The sequence below is a fragment of the Pleurodeles waltl genome, chromosome 10 (assembly GCF_031143425.1).
Source record: "Pleurodeles waltl isolate 20211129_DDA chromosome 10, aPleWal1.hap1.20221129, whole genome shotgun sequence".
Classification (NCBI taxonomy): domain Eukaryota; kingdom Metazoa; phylum Chordata; class Amphibia; order Caudata; family Salamandridae; genus Pleurodeles; species Pleurodeles waltl.
In genome coordinates this window covers 22454046-22479297 of record NC_090449.1, presented here as the reverse complement: position 1 = coordinate 22479297, position 25252 = coordinate 22454046, and the positions used below count along the sequence as shown (strand labels likewise).

The window sequence follows — 25252 nt, the reverse complement described above, 5'->3', positions numbered from 1 at the left end:
CGTAATCTCCTTCCCACCTCGATGCCCCCTGTTGCTGGCACAGGATCTGTCCAGGGGGCTCTGCGCATGTGCACTGCAGCCCTCGGGCGCATATCCCTAAAGTTAGATACTCTTTAGGACTGGGTGTCTGGGAGGAGCTGTGCCAGGCGCCGCCCAGGACCGGGCACTGCCCTGCATAGAGGCACTCCACGCACAGACGGCGCAGAAGTGGCTGCCCCGCAGGGAAAGTGCCATTCAAAGAAAAATCTACCCAGCTCAAGGCAGATCCGGTGGGCAGTGTGAGGAGCCACAAGTGGTGAGAGGGGCACCGGCGGGCAGTATGAGGTCACAATTGCTGAGATGGACACTGGTGGGCAGTGTGAGTAGCCACAAGTAGTGAGAGGGGCACCGGTGGGCAGTGTGAGGCCACAAGTGGTGAGATGGGCACTGGTGGGCAGTGTGAGAAGTCACAAGTGGTGAGAGGGGCACTGGTGGGCAGCGTGAGGCCACAAGCGGTGAGAGGTGCACTGGTGGCCAGTGTGGGGTGCCATTACTGGTGAGATGGGCACTAGTGAGCAGTGTTGGAGCCACAAGTGGTGACATAGGCACTGGTGGGCAGTGTGAGTAGCCGCAGGTAGTGAGAGGGGCACTGGTGGGCAGTATGAGGCCACACGTGGTGAGATGGACACTGGTGGGCAGTGTGAGGCCACAGGTGGTGAGATGGACACTGGTGGGCAGTGCGAGGCCACACGTGGTGAGATGGGCACTGCGTGGTAAACTGGCACTGGAGGAGCTGTGTGCTGGACTGGCACTAGCAGGCAGAGCGTGGAGCTGTGTGCGGAACTGGCACTAGCAGGCACTGCGTGGAGCCGACACGTGTGGGCACTGGTGCACAGTGTGAGGCGCTACAAATATCTCCTCTTTCACAAGCACCATTTCTACAGGTCCAGGTCACATAGCGCTTAGAGGTGAATAAGTGGCACTGTACTTGCTCACACAGCCAGAGACGTTTTAAGGCATGGGCAAAGTGGGTAATTGCTCAGGGGCATTTCTACCTTACCTCTGTGTTTTCTATTCCTTTAAGCTTCTCTCTCCCTGCTCACCTCTGCCCTGCCCTCCATATCTCTGCCACCAGCTCTAAGGGATTTCCGGGTACTGGCCAAGACATATTTGAGTTGATTTTCTGTGACCCGGTTCACTTTTCACATATAATATATTATTGTTTCGCATCGTGAGGGCTTGATTTAGCAGTGGATTAGTAATAATACTCAAATGTGTTCCACACAGGGGCCCTCAAAATTTGTCTTGCCCAGGGCCTCCGAAATCTTTAAGATGACACTGCACACAGCCCAGTACCAGTCAGTCCTATTAACTGGTATGCAATTAACGTCTTTTATTTCAAGCGCCAAAAAGCTGCAAAGCTGCTGCATCGAGCTAAAACCATGCGAGTAATTAAGCAATCACCAAGTAATTCGCTTTGATACTGTGATCCTGGACATAAGTTGTGTTATCCCAAACAAGTACGAATTAAACTCTGCACTGTTCCCCTACATGGGGGCATTTAGAGGGGGGCTTTTGAGTATATTTGAAGGTCTCCTGGTCTACCCTGTTGAGGGCTGGATGTATAAATAAAACATTTTTAAATCCAATATTGTCCTGTCTGTTCGATATTCGGTCCTATCCACTTGCACTAAACATATTTAAATGATAAACGTCCAGTCCTCAATGAAGGACCACAGTGGGGGAGGGCCACAGTCCTCCCCCACACAATTTGAATATAGCCCCCAGGGAGGTGGTAGTTCCTGGGCGACGGGGGGTCACGTGGCCCACCACCCACACATATTTTCTGCATCACCACAGGGAGGTGGTGGTCCCTGGGGCTACGTAGAGGACCGGGCATCCCCCAACTCCTCCCTTGGCCCACCCGGGGGCTTAAAAAAAACAAAGTGTGGGGGCCTGCGCTTTTTTTTTATTTTTATTTTTTTATTTACGGTGGGTCTGCTGGAACTCCAGCTGTAAATTTAAAAAAAACATGCTTTTAGCCATGAGGGAGGGGGTCCCTCTTGGACCCCACCAACAGAGCTAAGGGGTCAGGGTTTCTCTACTCTGGACCCTTATCTTTTTTTTTAAAACTTTTTTTCTGGGACTCAGCTCAAGCTGAGTCCCAACATGGCTGCCAACGCTTCCTTGTGGAAGTGTTGACAACCAATCAGATCTCAGCACAAGATGGGGAGGGGTCACAAACCCTTTGTGTCCCAATATATATAAATTTGGATTTTCTTTAATTTCTCAAACACTACTGAATGGATTTACATTAAATAACAAGAAAGGCTCTTTCCGGACCAAGAGCTACCTTTCTGCCAAATTTGGTGTAACTCCCTCCAGTGGTTTTAGCCCTACCGCTGTTCAATTTTTCCTATGGGAATTAACATTGGAAACACTCTAAATTTTACCCCTGCTTTACCTCAGCCCCCGCTTTACAGATCACCCCGAAAGTTCCAAGACAGCAGCTCACGTGACTGTCGAATTTTTTGGAACTTTTCGTGAAGATTCGTTAAGTGGTGCCAAAGATATAGGCAAGTAAAAAACAGCCTTTTCTATAGAAACCAGGCCCTAACTATAACTACATACTGGCGATGTATATATATATATATATATATATATATATATATATATATATATATATATATATACAAATCTACACCACATAAATATATGCAAATGTATATATATGCAAATGAATAAAGACCACATATAAAGCATGTCCTTTATGATCCTGATTAAAGCAAACATAAATTGCCTTTGCAGAAATTACACAAAATGCCCAAAATGTTTACAAAATTACACATTGTTAAATCGAAATGCCATGATTCCCAATCTTGATGCAGTTTAAGTTTATTGCTAGCTGGACCATGGACCTGCCAGTCTGCACTGCTTGGTACAAGGTTGGTGTCGCCTGGCACAGCTGTGCCAATGACTTGGTTTTACCAAGGAACCTCCTCTTAGGGGTGCGCACCACAGCCAGTGAAGCCGGCACATGCCAGCCCAGCTGCTCAAACTAGTTCAGTGCAATACAGGGATTGCCCTTCATGTACCCCAAATGGTGCCCTCCCCCATTCTCGAAACATGCGAGCCATCTCTGGGAGGGCCCAAAGTTATGGTGGGTGTTCCCATGTAACACCCATGGCATTTGACACATTCCCAGATTTTCGAGATTTCTAAAACCTGGGAATGCATCAGAATCCCACGCCTCACCAGGGGAGGCGTAAGGGAAGCGCAATCAAGGATAATGACCTTTTTTTCCTCCTAGTTTTTCCTTTTTCTATGTACAAAAACGCCTCTCGTGATTGTTTTTTTTTGCAGGAAGGTGTCCCGTCCTCCACAAAAACAGTAATCCCTGCAATGCAGACGCCCTTGCATCAAGGTGCAAGGGTGCGTGCATTGGCGCATGGCAGCCCATTGTGCCCCAAGGTAGGGGAAAAGGACAGGAATGTCCCGTTTCGCATTGATACAACGCATTCCTCCCTTTTCTTTTGACGCAGGTCAGCGCAGCAAGAATCGTTGTGGCGGTGTCCTGTGCCAAAATCTCGTAAATGAGGCCCTAAGTATTTACCAGGAGAACCCCGCAGAGCAGCTGGCCAGGAAACAAGCAGGGCGCAGACCCCGCCCAAACCTCGGAGCTAAACATCCCATGAGAATACAGCACGGAGATGAAAAAATGACATTGTATGGAACAAAAGAAACTATGGGAGAAAGATCAAGCTTAACAAGGCAGGAAACACACAGGAAGATCGGTCGCCACAAAGGGGCATTTTGTTTTACGCTAATGGGCGTTAAAGTGTCTTTTTCCACATACCATATTTACAAAGTGGCGCAATGCTTCCATTGCACCTCTTTGTAAACCCTTGTGCCACATTATGCCTGCGCCAGGCATTATGTATGCAAGGGGGCATTCCAGCGCTAGGGGGCCCGCAAAAATGGCGCAGTGAAATTTAACACCTTTCACTGCGCCATTTTTGGCCTAATTTTAACGCCTGCTCAGAGCAGGCGTTAAAATGGCGCTTCCATAGGAACCTATGGGCCTCCTTGTACTTTGCTACACTAGCGTCAAAAAGTTTGAAACTAGTGTAGCAAAGCGCCACTAGAAAGCAGATCCTCTGGTATAAAGAGTGCCTCTGCGTCTATTTACACATTCCAAGCACTGGCAGGAGCTATGGCCACCCTTGAAGATTATGTGCCCCTCTCCACTGAGGTCCTAGACACAGAGGGGGCGGCCACATTTGTGTCCAAGGTCCTGAAACAGGCTTCCTCAGACACCTAAGTGAAAGCTGGACTTCCTGTTTCACCCAGAGTCGGTTTCACAAAGAGTGTTCTAGAGAATGTTTCTACCTCATTTAGAACCAGGAAGCGAGGAGTCATGGAAACACATCTGTGGATGCAAGGACTGAGATACAACACACCGAATCTCTCCAGTACTGTCAGCGTCTCGTGGGTGAGTCTGAAGTGTGGCTGACTCTGCCACAGCTCTGTGTGCCTCGCTGGGTGAGTCAGATGTGGCTGCGCCTCCCAAGCCCTTTCAGCCTCTCAGGAGTGAGTCTGAGGTGTGGCTGACTCTCTCCAGCCCTGTCAGCCTCTCAGAGACGAGTCTGAAGTGTGGCTGACTCTGCCACAGCTCTGTGTGCCTCTCTGGGTGAGCCTGAGATGTGTTTGAGTCTCCAGGTCCTGTCAGCCTCTCATGAGTGAGTCTGAGATATGGCTGACTCTGTCCCAGCCCTGGCAGCCTCTCAGGAGTGAGTCTGAGGTGTGACTGACTCTCCTACAGCTCTCTGTGCCTCTCTGGGTGAGTCTGAGATGTGGCCGAGTCTCCCAAGCCCTGTCAGCCTCTCAGGAGTGAGTCTGAGGCGTGGCTGACTATCCCAGCCCTGTCAGCCTCTTAGGAATAAGTCTAAGGTGTGGCTGACTCTGTCCCAGCCCTGTCAGCCTCTCAGGAGTAAGTCTAAGGTGTGGCTGACTCTGTCCCAGCCCTGTCAACCTCTCTGGGCGAGCCTGAGATGTGGCTGAATCTCTCCAGCCCTGTCAGCCCCCCAGGGTGAGTCTGAGATATGGCTGATTCTTCCCCAGCCCACCCAACCTTTCAGAGGGGGCCTGAGACCTTGCTGACTTTGCCAAGCCCCACCTGCCTTGCCCCACCAGCTATCGCAGATGAACTTGCGTTGTAGCTGTGTTTGTCCCAGCCCTACTGGCCTTTCACAGGTAAGCCTGAGATTTACCTTTCTCTGCCCATGCACTGAAGCTTTTCAGATGTGAGTTGACGTAAAGTTTATGTTATGTGTGTTTGTAAAGCGCACTACCACCCGCGAGGGTATCCTGGTACTGAACAGGAGTATTCTAGTCTTGCCTAGGGCGGGGGGGGGGTGGGGGTAATTGAATATCCAGGTCTTCAGCTTCTTGCAGATTTCAAGAGGGCAGGAGGAGGCTCTGGGGTGGAGTGTGAGGTCTTTCCATGATTTAGGAGCGATGTAGGAGAACGCTCCCCCTCCTGCTCTGGTACTGTGTATGCGTGGAATGAGTGTGAGTAGGAGTCTTGTGGAGTGGAGGTGTCTGGGTAGTTGTTGGAAGGAGATGCCGCTGTTTAGATAGGTGGGGTCTGACTTGTGTAGTCCTCTGAATGTGAGTGATGAGTCTGAAATGAGCGCGTTTGTGTATCGGGTACCAGTGGAGCTCTCTGGAGTGTGGTGCGATGTGAGTTCCATATGGGAGTCTGACTGTGGAGTTCTGGATGGTTTGTAGCCTTCTAGTGAGTTGCTTAGTGATATTAGCGTAGAGGTGTTCCTGAGTTCAAATTGCTGGTGACAAGGGTCTTTTTCGTGTTGCTCCGGAGCCATTTAAAGATCTTCCCCAGCGTCTTCTGGGTGTTGAAGCAGGGTGCAGTGATGGTGTTCACTTGTGTGGACCCGTCCAGTTTGCTGTCAGTGATGATCCCGAGGTTCTAGGCGTGCGCATGGGTGTTGGTCTGAGCTCAGCCGGCCACCAGTTGGGAGTCCCATGGTGAGGTTTTCTTGCTGAAGATCTCTACTTCCATTTTGTTGCTATTGAGCTTGAGACAGCTGGCTTTCACCCAGATAGAGACTTCAGTCATGCAGGCAATTAACTTGTTTCTTGTGTTGGGTGGCTTTTCTGAGAGGGAGGGCTTGAGTTGTATGTTGTTGCACGAGGGGATGTTGACTTCATGTGTATGGATCACATTTGTCAGAGGGATCTTATATACATTGGAGTGGATGTGGCTGAGGGATGAACCTTGATGCACTCCGCAGATGTGTTTTCGGCCTTCCGAAGAGTAAGGTGCCAGGCTGATGGCTTGTGTTCTGTTCATTAAGAAGAAACAGATCCAGCAGAGAGCAGGTCCTGGGATGCCAATCTGGTGGAGGGGTCTGATGAAGATGGGGTGGGATGCCGTGTTGAATGCTGCAGAGAGTTCCCGAAGGATGAGGACTGCTATATCTCCTCTGTCTAGGATCATGCGGGTGTCATCTGTGGCTGCAATGAGCACTGTTTCCATAATGTGGTTGGGCCTTAAGCTGGACTGTATGGTGCCAATGAGCTGGTGGTTGCTCAGGCGGTCAGTGAGGTGTCGGTTTGTGAGTTTCTTCAAGACTTTGGTCGGGTATGGTAGGAGGGAGATAGGTCTGTAATTCGAGATTATGCCTGGTTCTACTGATGGTTTCTTGAGCAAGGAAGTGGTGATGGCATGTTTCCAGTTGTCTGGGAAAGGGGCTCAGTCAATGGAGGCATTGATGGGTGTTTGTGCTATGCTGATCGGTAGGAGTACTTTGGTGAAAGCATGGAGGGGACAGGAGTCAGATGGGGCCCCGTGTAGGCAGTGATTTCATCCTTGGTGATAGCGGGCGTTCTGGTAACTTCAATCTTTGGCCACGATTAAAAGTTGAGCTGCGAGGGGGATAGAGTCTTCCTGAGGGTCAAAGGTGCCATATATAAAAGTGATTTTGATACAGCAGAATTCTCAGAGTTTGTTGTAGGGGTCTTGTGAGGGGGTGATGTTGCCGGAAGCGTGATAAAACCTTTGATAATGGCGCAAATTTCCTAGGTGCTGTTTCTGGCAACATCGATGCATTCTGTGAGGGCTGTGAGTTTGGTGTTCTGGATCTGCTGGTGGTAATGTTTCATCAGCCTGAGTTCCTCTGCGTGCCAGTGTAGGAAAGTACCATCTTGCCTGGCATGTTACCCCCATTTTTCACTGTATATATGTTGTTTTAGTTGTATGTGTCACTGGGACCCTGGTAACCCAGGGCCCCAGTGCTCATAAGTGTGCCTGAATGTGTTACCTGTGTAGTGACTAACTGTCTCACTGAGGCTCTGCTAATCAGAACCTCAGTGGTTATGCTCTCTCATTTCTTTCCAAATTGTCACTAACAGGCTAGTGACCATTTTTACCAATTTACATTGGCTTACTGGAACACCCTTATAATTCCCTAGTATATGGTACTGAGGTACCCAGGGTATTGGGGTTCCAGGAGATCCCTATGGGCTGCAGCATTTCTTTTGCCACCCATAGGGAGCTCTGACAATTCTTACACAGGCCTGCCACTGCAGCCTGAGTGAAATAACGTCCACGTTATTTCACAGCCATTTTACACTGCACTTAAGTAACTTATAAGTCACCTATATGTCTAACCTTTACCTGGTAAAGGTTAGGTGCAAAGTTACTTAGTGTGAGGGCACCCTGGCACTAGCCAAGGTGCCCCCACATTGTTCAGAGCCAATTCCCTGAACTTTGTGAGTGCGGGGACACCATTACACGCGTGCACTACATATAGGTCACTACCTATATGTAGCTTCACAATGGTAACTCCGAATATGGCCATGTAACATGTCTATGATCATGGAATTGCCCCCTCTATGCCATCCTGGCATAGTTGGCACAATCCCATGATCCCAGTGGTCTGTAGCACAGACCCTGGTACTGCCAACCTGCCCTTCCTGGGGTTTCACTGCAGCTGCTGCTGCTGCCAACCCCTCAGACAGGCATCTGCCCTCCTGGGGTCCAGCCAGGCCTGGCCCAGGATGGCAGAACAAAGAACTTCCTCTGAGAGAGGGTGTTACACCCTCTCCCTTTGGAAAATGGTGTGAAGGCAGGGGAGGAGTAGCCTCCCCCAGCCTCTGGAAATGCTTTGTTGGGCACAGATGTGCCCAATTCTGCATAAGCCAGTCTACACCGGTTCAGGGGACCCCTTAGCCCTGCTCTGGCGCGAAACTGGACAAAGGAAAGGGGAGTGACCACTCCCCTGACCTGCACCTCCCCTGGGAGGTGTCCAGAGCTCCTCCAGTGTGCTCCAGACCTCTGCCATCTTGGAAACAGAGGTGCTGCTGGCACACTGGACTGCTCTGAGTGGCCAGTGCCACCAGGTGACGTCAGAGACTCCTTGTGATAGGCTTCTTCAGGTGTTGTTAGCCTATCCTCTCTCCTGGGTAGCCAAACCCTCTTTTCTGGCTATTTAGGGTCTCTGTCTCTGGGGAAACTTCAGATAACGAATGCAAGAGCTCATCCGAGTTCCTCTGCATCTCTCTCTTCACCTTCTGATAAGGAAACGACTGCTGACCGCGCTGGAAGCCTGCAAACCTGCAACATAGTAGCAAAGATGACTACTGCAACTCTGTAACGCTGATCCTGCCGCCTTCTCGACTGTTTTCCTGCTTGTGCATGCTGTGGGGGTAGTCTGCCTCCTCTCTGCACCAGAAGCTCCGAAGAAATCTCCCGTGGGTCGACGGAATCTTCCCCCTGCAACCGCAGGCACCAAAAAGCTGCATTACTGGTCCCTTGGGTCTCCTCTCAGCACGACGAGCGAGGTCCCTCAAATCCAGCGACTCTGTCCAAGTGACCCCCACAGTCCAGTGACTCTTCAGTCCAAGTTTGGTGGAGGTAAGTCCTTGCCTCACCTCGCTGGGCTGCATTGCTGGGAACCGCGACTTTGCAGCTACTCCGGCCCCTGTGCACTTCCGGCGGAAATCCTTTGTGCACAGCCAAGCCTGGGTCCACGGCACTCTAACCTGCATTGCACCACTTTCTAAGTTGGTCTCCGGCGACGTGGGACTCCTTTGTGCAACTTCGGCAAACACCGTTTCACGCATCCTCGTAGTGCCTGTTTCTGGCACTTCTCCGGGTGCTACCTGCTTCAGTGAGGGCTCTTTGTCTTGCTCGACGTCCCCTCTCTCTTCAGGTCCAATTTGCGACCTCCTGGTCCCTCCTGGGCCCCAGCAGCGTCCAAAAATGCCAAACGCACGATTTGCGTCTAGAAAGGCTTGTTGGCGCCCTTTCGGCGGGAAAACACTTCTGCATGACTCTCCACGGCGAGAGGGATCCGTCCACCAAAGGGGAAGTCTCTAGCCCTTTTCGTTCCTGCAGAAACCTCAGCTTCTTCTGTCCAGTAGAAGCTTCTTTGCACCCGCAGCTGGCATTTCCTGGGCATCTGCCCATCTCCGACTTGCTTGTGACTTTTGGACTTGGTCCCCTTGTTCCACAGGTACCCTAGATTGGAAATCCACCGTTGTTGCATTGCTGGTTTGTGTCTTTCCTGCATTATTCCTCTAACACGACTACTTTGTCCTTAGGGGAACTTTAGTGCACTTTGCACTCACTTTTCAGGGTCTTGGGGAGGGTTATTTTGCTAACTCTCACTATTTTCTAATAGTCCCAGCGACCCTCTACAAGGTCACATAGGTTTGGGGTCCATTCGTGGTTCGCATTCCACTTTTGGAGTATATGGTTTGTGTTGCCCCTATCCCTATGTTTCCCCATTGCATCCTATTGTAACTATACATTGTTTGCACTGTTTTCTAAGACTATACTGCATATTTTTGCTATTGTGTATATATATCTTGTGTATATTTCCTATCTTCTCACTGAGGGTACACTCTAAGATACTTTGGCATATTGTCATAAAAATAAAGTACCTTTATTTTTAGTATAACTGTGTATTGTGTTTTCTTATGATATTGTGCATATGACACTAGGTGGTACTGTAGTAGCTTCACACGTCTCCTAGTTCAGCCTAAGCTGCTCTGCTAAGCTACCATTATCTATCAGCCTAAGCTGCTAGACACCCTATACACTAATAAGGGATAACTGGGCCTGGTGCAAGGTGCAAGTACCCCTTGGTACTCACTACAAGCCAGTCCAGCCTCCTACAGCCAGCATGTGGTTGGGCTCTTGCTGTTGAGTTGTCCTTGAGCGGAGCCCGGGTGTTAGCCTTTTAACTGGTGTGCTGCTGCACACAGGATAACTGTTAAGGGTGCTCGAGCCTTGCTGCCATCTATCTGTGGGAGACCCAAAGCCTGAAAGCTCTGAAGTCTGGGTAAGTTTTAGCAGGTTTAAGTTTCCTTAGTAGAAAGAGTTAGAAGGAGGCTGATTTATTACGTCTTGAAATGCTAGGTGTCATTGGTAAGTTTAGCTTTAGGGTGAACCCTAGTGATTTGTAGAAGGACACCAGCAAGCAGAAGATACTGAGGTCTGAAAGGTTTTCAAGTCCTTTTTGAACTGAAAGTGGAGATTATTTGGAGTAAAAAAGAGTTAATCCAATGCATAAGTATTTCCATTAATTTTTTTCTGAATTGTTCTGGCTGACGAGGTTGATACTCTGCAGTGAAGTCTGGGTTCACCATTGTGTTGTTGCTGAGGAGATTCCATTTTCCAGAAGCATTAATCCCAATGGTTCCATATGGACGATGTACAGGGAAGGGGCTAAGATGGAACCTTGGGTACCGCTCCTCTTCAGAGGCAAGAAGGGGGCACCAAAGGCATCTATTCTTACACATTGAAATCTCGAGTTGATGAAGGATCAAAACCACCTTATGACTTTTACTTCCATTCACATTCTGATGTGCTAAATGTAGAGAAGATTTTCTTGGCCAATATTATTTTCCATGAAACTCCAACATGTGTAAAAGTACTAGAAGGCAGAGGTCACCATGGCTGATGGTCTGAAGATGACCACCAAGAGCCTATAGGGTCCCTATTTCAGTTCTGCATTTGTGTCTGAATCCAGATGGAATTTATGAACTGACTATACGACAGGTAGAAGACAAGGCCATGAGCTATGTTTTTACAACATGTTTCCCAAGGACGGAAGTTTGGACACAGATCTAAGTTTTTGGAAGTCTGTAGGAGCAAGGCTAACCATCCTAGTAAGAGTGTGGTCTGGCCTTATCCAGAGAAGATGGGAACATGCCTTCAAGTGAAGAATTGATTAATGTGAGTGCAGGCCCATAAAGTTAAATGGTTGTGGCACTGCCTCTAGATCAGGCAGGTTGGTTGAGGTGCGCAATGGCACAGTGATGAAAAAGAAGCTTTACCAGAATGGTGCTCAAAGTAATTACCAGTGACTGAGATTAATTCATACATTCATTGTGTTTTTACCACAATTGTTGGATCGTCCATAGCAGAAGGATTCCATTCCCAAACTCAACATTAGACACTAGCACTAAATTCTGCCCCTGTGATCTTTCTTCATTTGGAGTAATTGATGCCCTGTAGATTTTTTTTTTGCATGGAAATGTCTGTTTCAGGAATATGTTTTGCCTCCCCAGGTCCCAAGAACAGGCATCCTGGCATGCAGTTGCTGAAGCTGTGCTTCTGATCAGAGCCATCAGACATGAGGGTCCCTGGGGCCCAGGAACTGGTGCTGTTCTGGCTCCTCTGTCGTGTGGCCACCCCAATAAAGATCTGTGCCTTCAATGCTAAACGCTTCGGGGAGGCAAAATTGGCCAAGGGCCCTGTCCGTGACAATATAGTCAAGGTAAGAGGGGCTCGCGGGATCAGGGACTGGGGAGTAGGCCTCCTGGTAACCTACATGGAAGACGTATCCCTACAGGTTACACAGATCATTCAGATACAGACTTCAGACAGCAGAAATACCACTCAACCTTTACCAATCATACAGGTTCATGTTCCACAGATCATGCAGGCTCAGGCTAGTCAACATACATTCTTAGGTATCATACAGGTTCAGGTTCCACATCATACAGGCTCAGTGTTCACAGATCATACAGGCTCAGGTTTCATAGATCATACAGGCGTAGGGATCATACAGGCTCAGGTTCCACAGATCATAGGTTTAGGTATCATATAGGCTCAGGTTCCACAGATCATACAGGTTCAGGCAGAGCTATTTTGTTGGTGACACTTTTTACAGACTCAGTCTTCACACACGGCTAGCTCCCATGTTACACAGATGGTACACTCTCAGGCTTCGGAGAGCAGAGTGGCTCCTTTCTGGGTCCACAAACCATACACACTCAGACAGCACAGTTCTGGTTCTGCATTCCTTACTTGCTCAGACCTAAGAGAAAAGGCCTGTGTCTCTAGGTCCAGGATCTTACAGGCTCATCCATCAGAACCATCGTCTAGGTGATGGTCTTAAAGGTTCAGGCTTCACACAGTGCTGTCCTTGTGTTACACAGACATAAAAGGGGCTAGTGGGTATTAGAGAGCAGGGCTATCTGCTTCTTGGCAGCTGGCAAGCTCAGACAGCATTGCTGTTTCTTCAGTTCCACTCACTGTAAGGCTAAGAACTCATACTGGTAGGGCATACGCCTTACAGCTATTCCCTTCTACAGCCATGTCCCATCTACCTGAATAACAGGTGCTCAGTACTTAGGGCCTGATGTCGATAATGGCGAAGAGGTTATTCCATCATAACGGTTAAGAATATCCTGTCCGCCGACATCTAAATACCATAGGAAGTAATGGGATTTCGTTTTTCGGTGGGTGGTTACTCGTCACTGTTGCCGTTTCTCAGCTTACTGATCTTTCACACAGTTGTTTGGCCTGAGAGTTTTTCAGAACCCGATTGTGAGCTTAGCGTCTCCATCTAACACCCCCAGAAGGACACTGATCGTCTCCTGCAGTAAGGCGCTCTTACCACAACATTTTGCAGGCTGCTTTGGAGCTGGCCCAGGCTTTGTTCCTCCTATTATTAGGTCTGGTTTTAGCCTGTACCTTTTAATTTTACTAAACAAATATATATAATATGTTTATTTTGAAGGGCTTTCAGGCACATTGTTCCATCCATTGGTCTGCTGTTGTGTCATTCACATTTTCCTTACGCCCAATAGATCATACAGCTTGGGCCAGTGGGTCTGCCCACTACAACAATTGGCTACTTCACTGACGGCATTCGGCTCTCTTAGCCAATCAATCAATCAATCATGGATTTGTAAAGTGCGGCTAATCACCTATAGGGTCTCAAGGCGCTGAAAGTAGGCGTAGTGCTCAGTTGAAGAGCCAGGTCTTGAGGTCCTTCCTGAACAGCTTCAGTGATGCGGTCTGCATGAGCTTGAGGGGAAGTGTGATCCATGTCTGGGCTGCTAAGTAGGAAAAGGACCTTCCTCCTGCTGTACTTTTCCGGATCTTGGGGATGGCTGCAAGGGCGAGCTGGGAATGAGCGGAAACATCTGTTGGGTACGTAGAAGGTGAGGCCGTGGTCGAGGCAGGCCGGTCCCATGTTCTGTAGTGCCTTGAAGGTGTGGATTAGGAGTTTGCATGTGATGCGCTTCTTGACTGGTAGCCAGTGTAGGTCTCGGAGGTGGGAGGAGATGTGGCTGTGTTGGGGGATGTCCAGGATGAGTCAGGCTGCTGCATTCTGGATTTTTTGTAGTCTTGATTGAAGTTTCTTGGTGATGCCGGCATAGAGTGCGTTGCTGTAGTCCAGTTTGCTGGTGATGAATGCGTCGGTGACTGTCTTCCTCGTGTCGGGGGGAATCCATTTGAAGATCTTCCGCAGGAGATGGAGGGTGTGGAAGCTAGATGAGGAGACAGCATTGACTTGACGGGTCATGGATATAGAGGAGTCCAGGATGATGCCCGGATTGCGTGCATGGTCAGTGGGGAATGGGGCGTTACCCAGAGCGGTGGGCCACCGTGAGTCGTTCCAGGCAGAAGGGGTGAAACCGATCACGAGGATCTCGGTCTTGTCCAAGTTGAGCTTGAGGCAGCTGGCCTCCATCCAGGCAGCGACTGCTCTCATCCCGTTGTGGAAATTCCTCTTGGCTTGCGCAGAGTCCTCAGATAGGGAGAGGATCAGTTGGGTGTCGTCGGCGTAGGAGACTATGTTTAGCTCATGTTGTTTGGTGATCTTAGCGAGCGGGGCCATGTAGATGTTGAAAAGCGTCGGGCTGAGTGAGGATCCTTGGGGCACTCCGCAGCAAATGTCTTCAGGTTCTGAAGTGAACGGTGGTAGTCTCACCCTCTGTTCTTCCCGTGAGGAAGGACCTGATCCAGTTCGGGGCTTTGTCACTGATGCCAGCGTCGTGCAGTCTATTGCAGAGGGTGGAGTGCGAGACGTAGAGGTTGAGGAGTATGAGTACGGCAGTGCCTGCATGGTCCAGTATGATGCGTATGACGTTGGTGGCTGCTAAGAGTGCGGTTACGGTGCTGTGGTTGCTTCTGAATCCGGACTGGGAAGGGTCTAGGATACGCTGTGTCTTGAGGAATTTGGTGAGTTGCTGGTTAACTGCCTTCTCCGTTACCTTGGCTGGAAAATGGAGCAGAGAAATGGGTCTGTAGTTCTTCAGCTCCCTAGGGTCGGCTGTGGGCTTCTTGAGTAGTGGGCTAATTTTTGTGTGTTTCCAGTTTGATGGGAATGTGGCGGTCTTTAAGGATAGGTTGATGTTCGGCAGAGCTCTGGTGCTATGGTGGCGCTGGCCGGGTTGAGGATGTGATGAGGGCATCACAAGGAGCAGTTCCTTTCAGTGCCAGGGATTGCTGTGCAAGGTGTGCTTTTTGAAACAAGCAAATAGATTTGCTTTTAGCCCAACTTTTCTTGTCATGTCACAGGCTCAGCAGCTCCCCTACTAGATAACAAAACAAGCACTGATAAAGGCAAAAGGCTGACAGACAGCATAGACTAATTGGCTTTGCCAATACTTGTTGTTATTATTGTCATGTTACAAAATGTTACAGGCTCAGCCTTAGGAGAACAGGGCTATCTCTCAAGTTGCACAGATCATACCCACTTGTACTTGTCCCTCACATGACGTAGACCATAAAGACTCAGTCCTCTGGTCCGTCCCGGTCACTCACGTTACACTGACCATACAGGCTCAGTCCTCCAGTATAGCCTGGTCCCGGTCCCGCACGTCACACTGATCATACAGACTCAGTCCTCCAGTATAGCCTGGTCCCAGTCCCTCACGTTACACTGATCATACAGACTCAGTCCTCCAGTATAGCCTGGTCCCAGTCCCTCACGTTACACTGATCATACAGACTCAGTCCTCCAGTACAGCCTGGTCCAGGTCCCTCACGTTACACTGATCATACAGACTCAGTCCTCCAGTATAGCCTGGTCCAGGTCCCTCACATTACAAAGATAATACAGGCTCAGTCCTTCGGTTCATCCTTTTCCCTCATATTACACAAATCACACAGGCCCAATCCTCCGGTCCAACCTGGTCCCGGTCCCTCATGTTATTCAGATCACACAGGCTCAGTCCTCCAGTATAGCCTGGTCCCGTTCACTGACGTTACACTGATCATACACACTCAACCCTCCAGTATAGTCTGGTCCCGGCCCTTCACGTTACACTGATCATACAGACTCAGTCCTCCAGTATAGCTTGGTCCCGACCCCTCATGTTACACTGATCATACAGACTCAACCCTCCAGTATAGCCTGGTCCCGGTCCCTCACGTTACACTGATCATACAGACTCAGTCCTCCAGTATAGCTTGGTCCTGGACTCTCATGTTACACTGATCATACAGGCTCAGTCCTCCAGTATAGCCTGGTCCCGGCCCCTCATGTTACACTGATCACACAGGCTCAGTCCTCCGGTATAGCCTGGTCCCGTTCCCTCATGTTACACAGATCACACAGACTCAGTCCTCCAGTATAGCTTGGTCCTGGACCCTCATGATACACTGACCACACAAGCTCAGTCCTCCGGTCCAGCTCAATCCCTCACATTACACAAACCATTATACAAGCAGCTATGCAGGTTCAACCTGTGTGGAACTCTGTTTATTACACTAAGTTTTACACACGTTCAAACATGACAAAGGTACAGGGAGAGAGGCGTGCACACAGCGGGCCCCTCTCAAGTTCTATCTCTTACCTTACATGCGGGTGAGTTCAGCTGCATCACTCATGCTCACCAATGCCCCCCACCCAGCCTCAGCCCGGAGAATGCGGCTGTGCCCTGAGGGGTCCCAGCCCATCACTGCCCTAGAGCTGCCCTCTTACTAAAGCCCACACTTCTTGCCCACAGATTGTGGCCCGCTGTGACATCTGCCTCCTGCAGGAGGTGCAGGACGCGAAGGGGAGAGCGGTGGTGACACTGATGAAAGAGCTCAACAGGTGAGCGGGGGGGTTGGGGGTGGGGGGGGGGCAGAGGAGCTCCTCTCCACACAAGGCATAAGCCATGAGGTACTTCAAGGACGAGGAAGAGGGGGAAGATGAAGGTGCACGTGAGATGGAGAAAGGGGCGAGACCTGATCTCATGGACCAAGATGCACCCCTAAACTTGCCCTCGCCCAAGCCGAACAGGAGGTGGTCCTGTCTGGCCCAGAAAGGGGCATCCATCGGGTCACACCCTGGTCAGCTCTAGGCGATGACAGAAATACACCAAAGGCAAAAGACAAGAGTTAATATGAGGGACACTCTTGGCCAGAGTGAGGGGATCTTGTAGGGTTGTGGTCAGAGTGATGGCTGTGAAGAGGCTGAGGCTGCAGTTAGAGTTAAACTCATGGTGGGAGTTAGGATACTTGTAGGTGATTGCTCATGAGCCACATTTTCATTGTCTGCTAATTCACGTAGCAGGCCTGCTTTACAAGGCCTTATATGAAGTAATCTAATAATTCTTTGTTGAGATTTCTCATAGCAGTTTCTCTGTAAAGCTTATTTCTCGGTGGTAGCTTTTCTCTACTTTGGTTTTTTTTTAACAGTATTTCTCTGTATCAGCTTTGCTTTGTATTGGTTTCTCTGTAAAGCTTATTTCTCTGTATCAGCTTTGCTTTGTATATAACATTATTTCTCTGTATCAGCTTGGCTTTGTATTGGTTTCTCTGTAAAGCTTATTTCTCCATATCAGCTTTAATTTGATCTAGTTTCTCTGTAAAGCTTATTTCTCTGTATTAGCTTTGCTTTGTATTGGTTTCGTTGCAAAGCTTATTTCTCTGTATCAGCTCTGCTTTGTTTTGGTTTCTCTGTTAAGCTTATTTCTCTGTGGCAGCTTTCCTCTAGTGTGGGTTCTCTATAGCAGTATTTCTCTGTATTAGCTTTGCTCTGTATTGGTTCTCTGTAAAGCTTATATCTCTGTATCAGCTTTGCTTTGTACTGGTTTCTCTGTAAAGCTTATTTCTCTGAGGCAGCTTTTCTCTACTGTTGGTTTTCTATAACAGTATTTCTCTGTGTCAGCTTTGCTTTGTATTGGTTTCTCTGTAAAGCTGATTTTTCTGTATCAGCTTTGCTTTGTATTTGATTATCTGTAAAGCTTATTTCTCTGTACTGGCTTTACTTTGATTTGGTTTCTGTGTAAAGCTTATTTCTCTGTGGCAGCTTTTCTCTACTGTGAGTTTTCTATAACAGTATTTCTCTGTATCAGCTTTGCTTTGAATTGGTTTCTCTGTAAAGCTTATTTCTCTTTATCAGCTTTGCTTTGTATTGGTTTCTCTGTAAAGCGTATTTTTCTGTGGCAGCTTTTCTCCACTGTGGTTTTTCTATAACAGTATTTCTCGGTGGCAGCTTTGCTTTGTATTGGTTCCCCTGTTAAGCTTATTTCTCTGTAGCAGCTTTGCTTTGTATTGGTTTCTCTGTAAAGCTTATTTCTCTGAGGCAGCTTTTCTCTACTGTTGGTTTTCTATAAGAGTATTTCTCTGTATCAGCTTTGCTTTGTATGGGTTTCTCTGTAAGATACTTGTCTGTAACAGCCTTTTTTTGTGGTTAATTCCCTGTAACATGTGTTCCCTTTTCTGGTTTTGCTGTAAACGTGCTTCATTTGCACAACTCTTCCCTATACGTCTAATCTTTGCAATGACTTAGAGATGAGGAATAGGCCTTGGTCTCTGTCTGGCTGGGGATGCCACCGGGTCTGGGTCCAGGGGGCATTGTCCACTGTCAGTACTGTGGGGAGCAGGTATGGCTGCACTTTAGGCTGTAGCCACGCTTCCACTGTGACCAAGAAGTGCAGTAGGGGCTGGGGTAGGTGGAGTAGTTACACATCCGCAGGCTCACGACTGGGGGAGCAGATACAGAGTAAGGTTACGGCAGGTTTTCTGGGGTGTTGTGATGGATGAGTGTGATGGAGTTGGGAGTGGGTGGTCAGCCTGCCTTACAGGCAGGGTGGAAGGAGTGAGGTGCGCAGAGCACGAGGGTCCACGGAGGATGGACGCTCAGTACAAGCTGTGAGGATCAGCGGATGAGAATCTGAGTAGTCACCTTGGAGTAGAGTAAAGACCAGCATATGACGGGCAGGGGCAACCTAGGAGCTCTCTCAGGAGAGACTGAGTGTTAACGGTAGCATTTGGGCCAGAGATTTACTCCAAGATCAGGGAGTCTGAAGGGCAGTCTCCGAAGCCTGGGTAGAGGCTTCATGGCCCAAAGGTCAGATTCCACTGGTGCCCAGTTGAAGTGGTTGTTCAAACGTAAGAGGGACTGCATCTGAGGTGTTACGGCATGTAGGAAAGTACCCTCTTTCTTGGCATGGTTACCCCTATTCTCTGCCTGTTGTCAGTGTGTTTGACTGTGTTCACTGGGATCCTGCTAACCAAGACCGCAGTGATTATGCTCTCTCCCTCTTAACTTGGTAACTTGTACCATTTTCACCCCACATTTGGCATACTGGTGCCCCCATGTAAGTCTCTAGTATATGGTACTCAGGTACCCAGGGCATTGGGGTACCAGGGGATCTCCATGAGCTGCAGCATGTATTATGCCACCCATAGGTCACTACCTATGTCCAGCTACATAATGGTAACTCCGCACCTAGGCATGTTTGGCATCAAACATGTCAGAATCATACCCCAGTACTATTGCCAGTATTAGAAGTATGATTCCATGCCCTCCGGGGGCTTCTTAGAGGACCCTGAGCATTGTTCCTACCAGCCTTCAGGGGTTTTCCGGCCAGCCCAAGCTGCTGCCACCCCTCAGACAGGTTTCTGCCCTCCTGGTGCTTGAACAGCTCAAGCCCAGGAAGGCAGAATAAAGGATTTCCTTTGGGAGAGGTGAGGGCAACACCCTCTCCCTTTGGAAATAGGTGTTAAATGGCTTGGGAGGGGTAGCCTCCCCAAGCCACTAGTATGCTTTGAAGGGCACATTTGGTGCCCTCCGTGCATAAACCAGTCTACACCGTTTCATGGACCTCCAGCCCCTGCTCTGGCACGAAAATGGACAACCGAAACGGGAGTGACCACTCCCCTCTCCATCACCACCCCTGGGGTGGTGCCCAGAGCTCCTCCGGAGGATCCCTGGGTTCTGCCATCTTGAATCCAAGGTTGGCAGGGACCTCTGGGAGCATCTGCATGGTCAGGTCAGGCAGGTGACGTCAGAGCCCCATATTGATAGGTGTGCACCAAGCTAGGTGACAATCCCCTTTTCAGGGCTATTTAGGGTCTCTCTCTTGAGTGGGTCCTCAGATTCGGCTTGCAAGATTCAAGCAGGACTCCTCTCCAACGTCTACTTCGGCTTCTAGCCGCTGGAACCGCGACTGGACCCTCTGGGAACCGACAATCTGCATCCACGACAAAGACTCTGCTTGCATCATGGTTTCCACTGCTCCTTCCAGTTTCTGCAACATTTTCCTGGCTGTGCGTCTTCTGGGGGTGGCAAGTCTTCAGTCTGCAATAGAAGGAAAAAGGAATCTCCCTTGGAGTGAAGGAATCACTCCCCTGCATCTGAAGACACCAACTGCAACGACGACCGGCTGCGTGGATCTCCTCTCATCCTGAGCTGTGTGGATCCTGCATCATAGCCCTCTTGGTCCTCTCTGCCAGCTGTCCAACTTTGGTGGAGGTAAGCCTTTGCCTTCCTACGCAGGACAGTACCCTCAGCACTGCGTCTCTTGCAGCTACCAAGGCTTATTGGCATCTCCTCTAACGGATCTTCAGGCTCCTTGTAGCCTCAGCACTCCTACCTGCGATGCACAGCCCTCTGCATGCTTCTGCTGCGGCGTGGGACCCTTCTCCAACTCTGCTGTGTGGGCTTCTCTGTGACTCCTGGTTCCTTGTCCACTGGGTCTCCTGTGGGGGCTGCCTCTTCTTCTTTGGACTCTCTGCCTTGCTGAGGGTCCCCCTAGGACTCCCCCATGGGTTGAGTCCTCCTGGAGCTTGTTGGTCCCCAGCAGCTCCACTTTTGCTTCACCGTGACTTCTGCCTTTGCCAAGGCTTGTTGGTGGCTTTTCCACGCCGCTGATCGATTACAATCATCCAGCCGGCGTGGGATGTTGACTGCATCCTCCAGGAACTCTTCACCTGCTCCAGGGCTGCATTCCTGACCGTCTTCGTCCCACCATCGACCAACTCTTGCATCTACAGATGGGTGGGTAGTAGCTCCTACTCCTCCTGGACCCTTCTGTGACTTCTGGACTTGGTCCCCTTCTTCCTCAATTATTCCTCTTCAGGAATCCACCGCAGGTTTCTTGCAGACTCGTCTGGGTGTTGCATTTTCTTCATTTTCTCCCTTTTGGGTGGCTTGGGGAAAATCTAGTAATTTACTCCTTTCCTCCTGGTCGCTAGGGGGCACTGTGGTACTTACCTTTGGGGATTCCTAGTACTCCCAGCTCTCCTCTAAATTCGCATTCCATTTTTTTAGTATATGGTTTGGGCTCCCCCTAGGGTCACTATTGTCTATCTGCATTTGCACGGTCTTCTATCACTTTTATGCCTATTTGAGATTACTAGTGTACTTATTTAATGTGTTACTTACCTCCTATTGGAGGGTTGCCTATCTGGTGTTTTGGCACTGTGTTACTGTAATAAAGACCCTTTATTTTCATAACACTGAGTGTTTTCTTTCATGTGTGTAAGTGATGTGTGACTACAGTGGTTTTGCATGAGCTTTGCATGTCTCCTAGATAAGCCTTGGCTGCTCATCCACAGCTACCTCTAGAGAGCCTGGCTTCTAGGCACTGCCTACACTACACTAATAGGGGTACCTGGTATAAGGTGTAAGTACCTCAGGTACCCACCACACACCAGGCCAGCTTCCTACACGCGTGTCCGTGAGCACAACATATTAACCACTCTTCTTTCTGACAGGTTTCATGGCTCCGAGGCCTTCAGGCACATCAGCAGCGCCTCCCTGGGCAGGAAAAGCTACCTGGAGAAGTACGTCTTCGTGTACAGGTGAGAGGCTTTCAGGATGTACCTCTTTTTTCTCTCACTCTCCGAAAAATACATCATTTCACTAGCACATTACCTGCTTAGTTATGTTATATTATGTGATTTGCATATTGTGCACAGTTGTCTGTTCTGGCCTACTGACGCTCTTCACAAGGTGTAGCTCTGCTCTTGTCTGTTTTCCACAGATGGTCTTTAGTTAGGGGCATTGCATTGTTTGTAAATAAAAACGTGCTGATGCCCAAAGCTCTCCTCTGAAACACGTGGCTGCTGCAATTAAATGTATGAACACGGGATACTGAGGCAGGTCAATCCTGAAGCCATCTCGGGCCTTTTTAATGCATTTACAGTCACTCCCTGCCCCCTCAGCTCACTCCTGCAGCTTTCTGCTTCCTCCCTTTGTGACGCTTTTCTGTCTTTCTTTCATCCGCCTTTCCCATATGTGTCTCTTGCTCGCAGTAAATGCTTAAGGCAGAAAAGTAAGTGCTGGCCCTCAAAAATAAGTGCTGATGCCCCGCTCTGGAAACTACCGGCTCAAATTAAGCACTGGTCAGGGGGATGGCTAGGTTTTCCTAACCCATGCATCGCCAAGCAGATGCTGCTTGTGGGGGCCTCTTTGCCTTGTTTGGGGATCTATTTTCCTGATCATATTTGCTGGTTCGGCCGCCTTCGCTCTGAGTGGAGCGCTCTACTCCCGTATTTCACTTTGCTGCTGGGGTTCACCTGACACTTGTGATCTCAACACTTGTACTATTGGGGTCTCATTTACTGTAGGTTCTCCACAGCCTCCTAAGGTTCCTTGTCCATGGTTTTTGTGTCGTGGTTCGAGTCATGTGGGCAGCCACTGATACTGGGTGGGATCAGTGGCTGCCCACATGACTCGAACCCCCCCACCCCCTTCGCTCAGGTATGTTCATGGATACTGAGGTGAGCATTTGCGCCCCTAGAAGAGAGAAGATTCTCTCACACTCTAACTGCAGCTTCTCTGGTGATGCAAAGAGAAGTTACAGTACATGTTCCCACTTGCAGAACACACCATAGGTCACAACCTATCGCAAGTGCTTCCAGTTCCCACCATCTGGACTCATGTCAGGAAAACAGGAAGCGCTTGCGCAGTAGCTGTGTCACTTCCGGGTTGGTGGCTGCATATTTGCAAAGACGAATGCTTCATTCAGAGAGTGCAGAGGCAGCTTCGCACCACTGAAGGTCTCCTCTCTGGCTAACCAAGGATGTTGGGAATTAGATGTGCCAGCTGAATTCTTTGATTGGTTGCAGTGGTAGTTACTGCAGCGGGGAGCTGTGTTAGAGGCGGGTCCAGCTTTTGCATTCCTGTTAGTTTCCATATAACAGGCACATCTGTGAGCCCCTTCAAGACTCCACTGTGACACCCTTCCCTGAGCCAGACCATTTGAGGCTTCTGCGGGTTCACTTTTGTCATCTGAGTTTACTTTAGGTGATGTCAGGTCTGAGGAAATGAGGTCCACATCTTCCTACAACGCAGGACCTTCATGAGTCCCAGAGGGTCAGCCGTATCGATCCAGCAAGGAACTGGCCAGGGAGCTGGCATCCCCCTCCGGGCGACCACACTGAACATCGACAGCCATGGTGTCACCTGGGGCATCCCAGCCAAGCTCCTGCACCCGGCATGCCCTTGTCTCATACTGAACCCTTCTCTCCTCCTTCTTTCCTCCATCTCTCCTTTGACTCATCCCAAACCTCATCTTACTACTGTGATCTCCCAAATAACACTTTCTAGATTCTTCCCTCTTCTATCCTTCAATCATCCTATTCAACCCAACTCACACCGCTCACATGAACTCATATTTCCAGATAGTAATCCGCCACTAATCCTTTTTGGGTTCCAGAGCAGAATGCTACTCGCCAAAAAGCACGTTGACGCCTCATCAGGGGTAGTAAGCGCTATATAATTACAGTTACTTTCATAATTGTCTCCATGATGGATTCTTCTTTGCATATACGTTCTTTCTGAAGATTTATTTCTTAAACTACTTTAGACTTTTTTGCATTTTCAGTCTCTGCCATGTGCCTGCCTGAAGGGTAGCCTTGAGCTTGGCCTGCTACCAGAGGGTGGGCAAGGGTTAGCCAAGAGTCCGCTCTCCAGTCTGTGCCTCATCCAGAGAGATTGTCTTGCCAGGGCCTGACATGGCGGGAGGGGTTTGTGCCCACACCAGCTTCTCAAGTCCTGGGTGTGATCACCACAGGACAGACATGAGAGGAGTCTCTTTACCTCTGACGTCTTCTTTGCCTTTGCAGGTCAGACCGAGCGGAGGTGATGGACTCTTACCAGTATGAAGACGACCACCCGGGAAGGCCCGACATCTTCGCCCGCGAGCCTTTCGTCGTCCGATTCCACTTGCCAACAACAGGTACAAGACACTGATGGACGGGGTACGAGATGACAAGCGGACAGAGCGATGGGGGAGGGTGTGACCAGCAGCAACCAATGAGAAGGCAGGACCAGAGGAGGGCGGGGCCAGTGGGAGCATCGCCAACAATCTGGTACCTCTAAATCCCAGTAGGATTAGGGTAAACTCAGTTGCAAGGTGGGCGTTCAGCCTAAGCAGTTCACACCTGGGCAGGAGGTTCTGTATCTGAAGAGTGGCTTTTTTTCCAGAATAAATTGGGCAATGAGCGCCTGTAATTTAAATACAGGGAAATAAAGAAATATTTGCGGTCGAGAAATGATAGTCAAGTCGACATAAGTGGGTTCTTTTATGTGGGCAGTGGGGCCAGATGTAGCAATGACCTATGCAGACCACTCACGACATGTGGCGTCATTTCCCAGTATAGCCCCTACCCTGGTGCACAGTACAAGGAACCTATTGTAAGGGACTGGCAGGGTCTCTCTCAGGGTCTTTAGACATCATGACGAGCTCTCACCAGCCGCCAACTCCAGTCACGCCAAAATAGGTGCAACACTGCTCTGATACCTTAAACAGGAAGTTCCACCCTCGGGGGGGGAGGGGGGGGAAGAGGTCTGGTCATTCTGCTTGGTCCTAGTTCTCTTGTCCCCAAGAATGAAATCATAGTTCAGGAAAGACAGACGGTAAGCGAGTTGTTGGTAGTCTGCAAGAAAAGAGACACGTAGGGCTTTCTCCTGCCGGTTTAGGGCCTGGGGGTGTCTTGTCTCAGAACAGGACTAGCGTTAACATGTGATAACTCTGCACCCCAGCATGCATGATAAACCTAAGGACCTGACCTACAGCTGGGAGCGAGGGTAACATCCTCTGGTTTGAAAAGAAATGCTGAATCCACAGGGGAAGCCACTGATGGTATCCTTCACCAGAAGGACTGTTGGGTGGGAGATTTACCACTGGCGGAGACTCCTCCAGATTTAGACTTTCCTAAAGAAGTACCAGAGTTTTCCATTCCCGCCCAGGTCTCAATCAGGCCCAGTGTCTGCATGTTGGCACACGCCCTCGTGCCCTGCGCTTGTATTCGCTGCTGTAAGGCCAGGGTTGGCATTGCCTCTCATCAGCACAGGGGGAGGTGGTCCTGTGATGACCCTCGGGCTCCTTGTGTCCAGCACTGACCTGTCTTGCTTGGCTCTCAGCTCTGAAGGACCTGGTGCTGGTGCCACAGCACACCTCGCCCCCGGACGCTGTGAAGGAGATTGACGCCCTCTACGATGTCTTCGAGGCTGTGAAGGACCGGTGGAAGCCAGAGGTAAGGACGGGCTACTTCACTGTGGTGCATCCCCTCTGTCAGGTACTCTAGTGGTCACATCACTGCATGGTGCATCATCTCTGTCAGGTACTCTAATGGTCACATCACTGCATGGTACATCACCTCTGTCAGGTACTCTAATGGTCACATCACTGCATGGTGCATCACCTCTGTCAGGTACTCTAGTGGTCAGATCACTGCATGGTGCATCACCTCTGTCAGGTACTCTAATGGTCACAT

At 49.6% G+C, this 25252-nt stretch overlaps 1 protein-coding gene across 3 annotated transcripts in view; it reads left to right on the top strand.

The window, feature by feature from the left end:
• The window catches only part of LOC138260945 (deoxyribonuclease-1-like 1), a 59768-nt gene that overhangs the window by 11285 nt on the left and 23231 nt on the right, over positions 1-25252 (top strand). For 2 of the 3 annotated variants that reach the window (XM_069209490.1, XM_069209492.1), the window contains exons 2-6: positions 11581-11789; positions 16261-16349; positions 21245-21331; positions 23600-23712; positions 24900-25012. In XM_069209490.1, the coding sequence (XP_069065591.1) occupies positions 11646-11789; positions 16261-16349; positions 21245-21331; positions 23600-23712; positions 24900-25012 (546 nt within the window). In that variant the 5' untranslated portion in view covers positions 11581-11645. Of the gene's footprint in view, positions 1-186; positions 296-11580; positions 11790-16260; positions 16350-21244; positions 21332-23599; positions 23713-24899; positions 25013-25252 lie in introns of those variants that run through there. The other variant, XM_069209491.1, reaches the window with a different exon arrangement.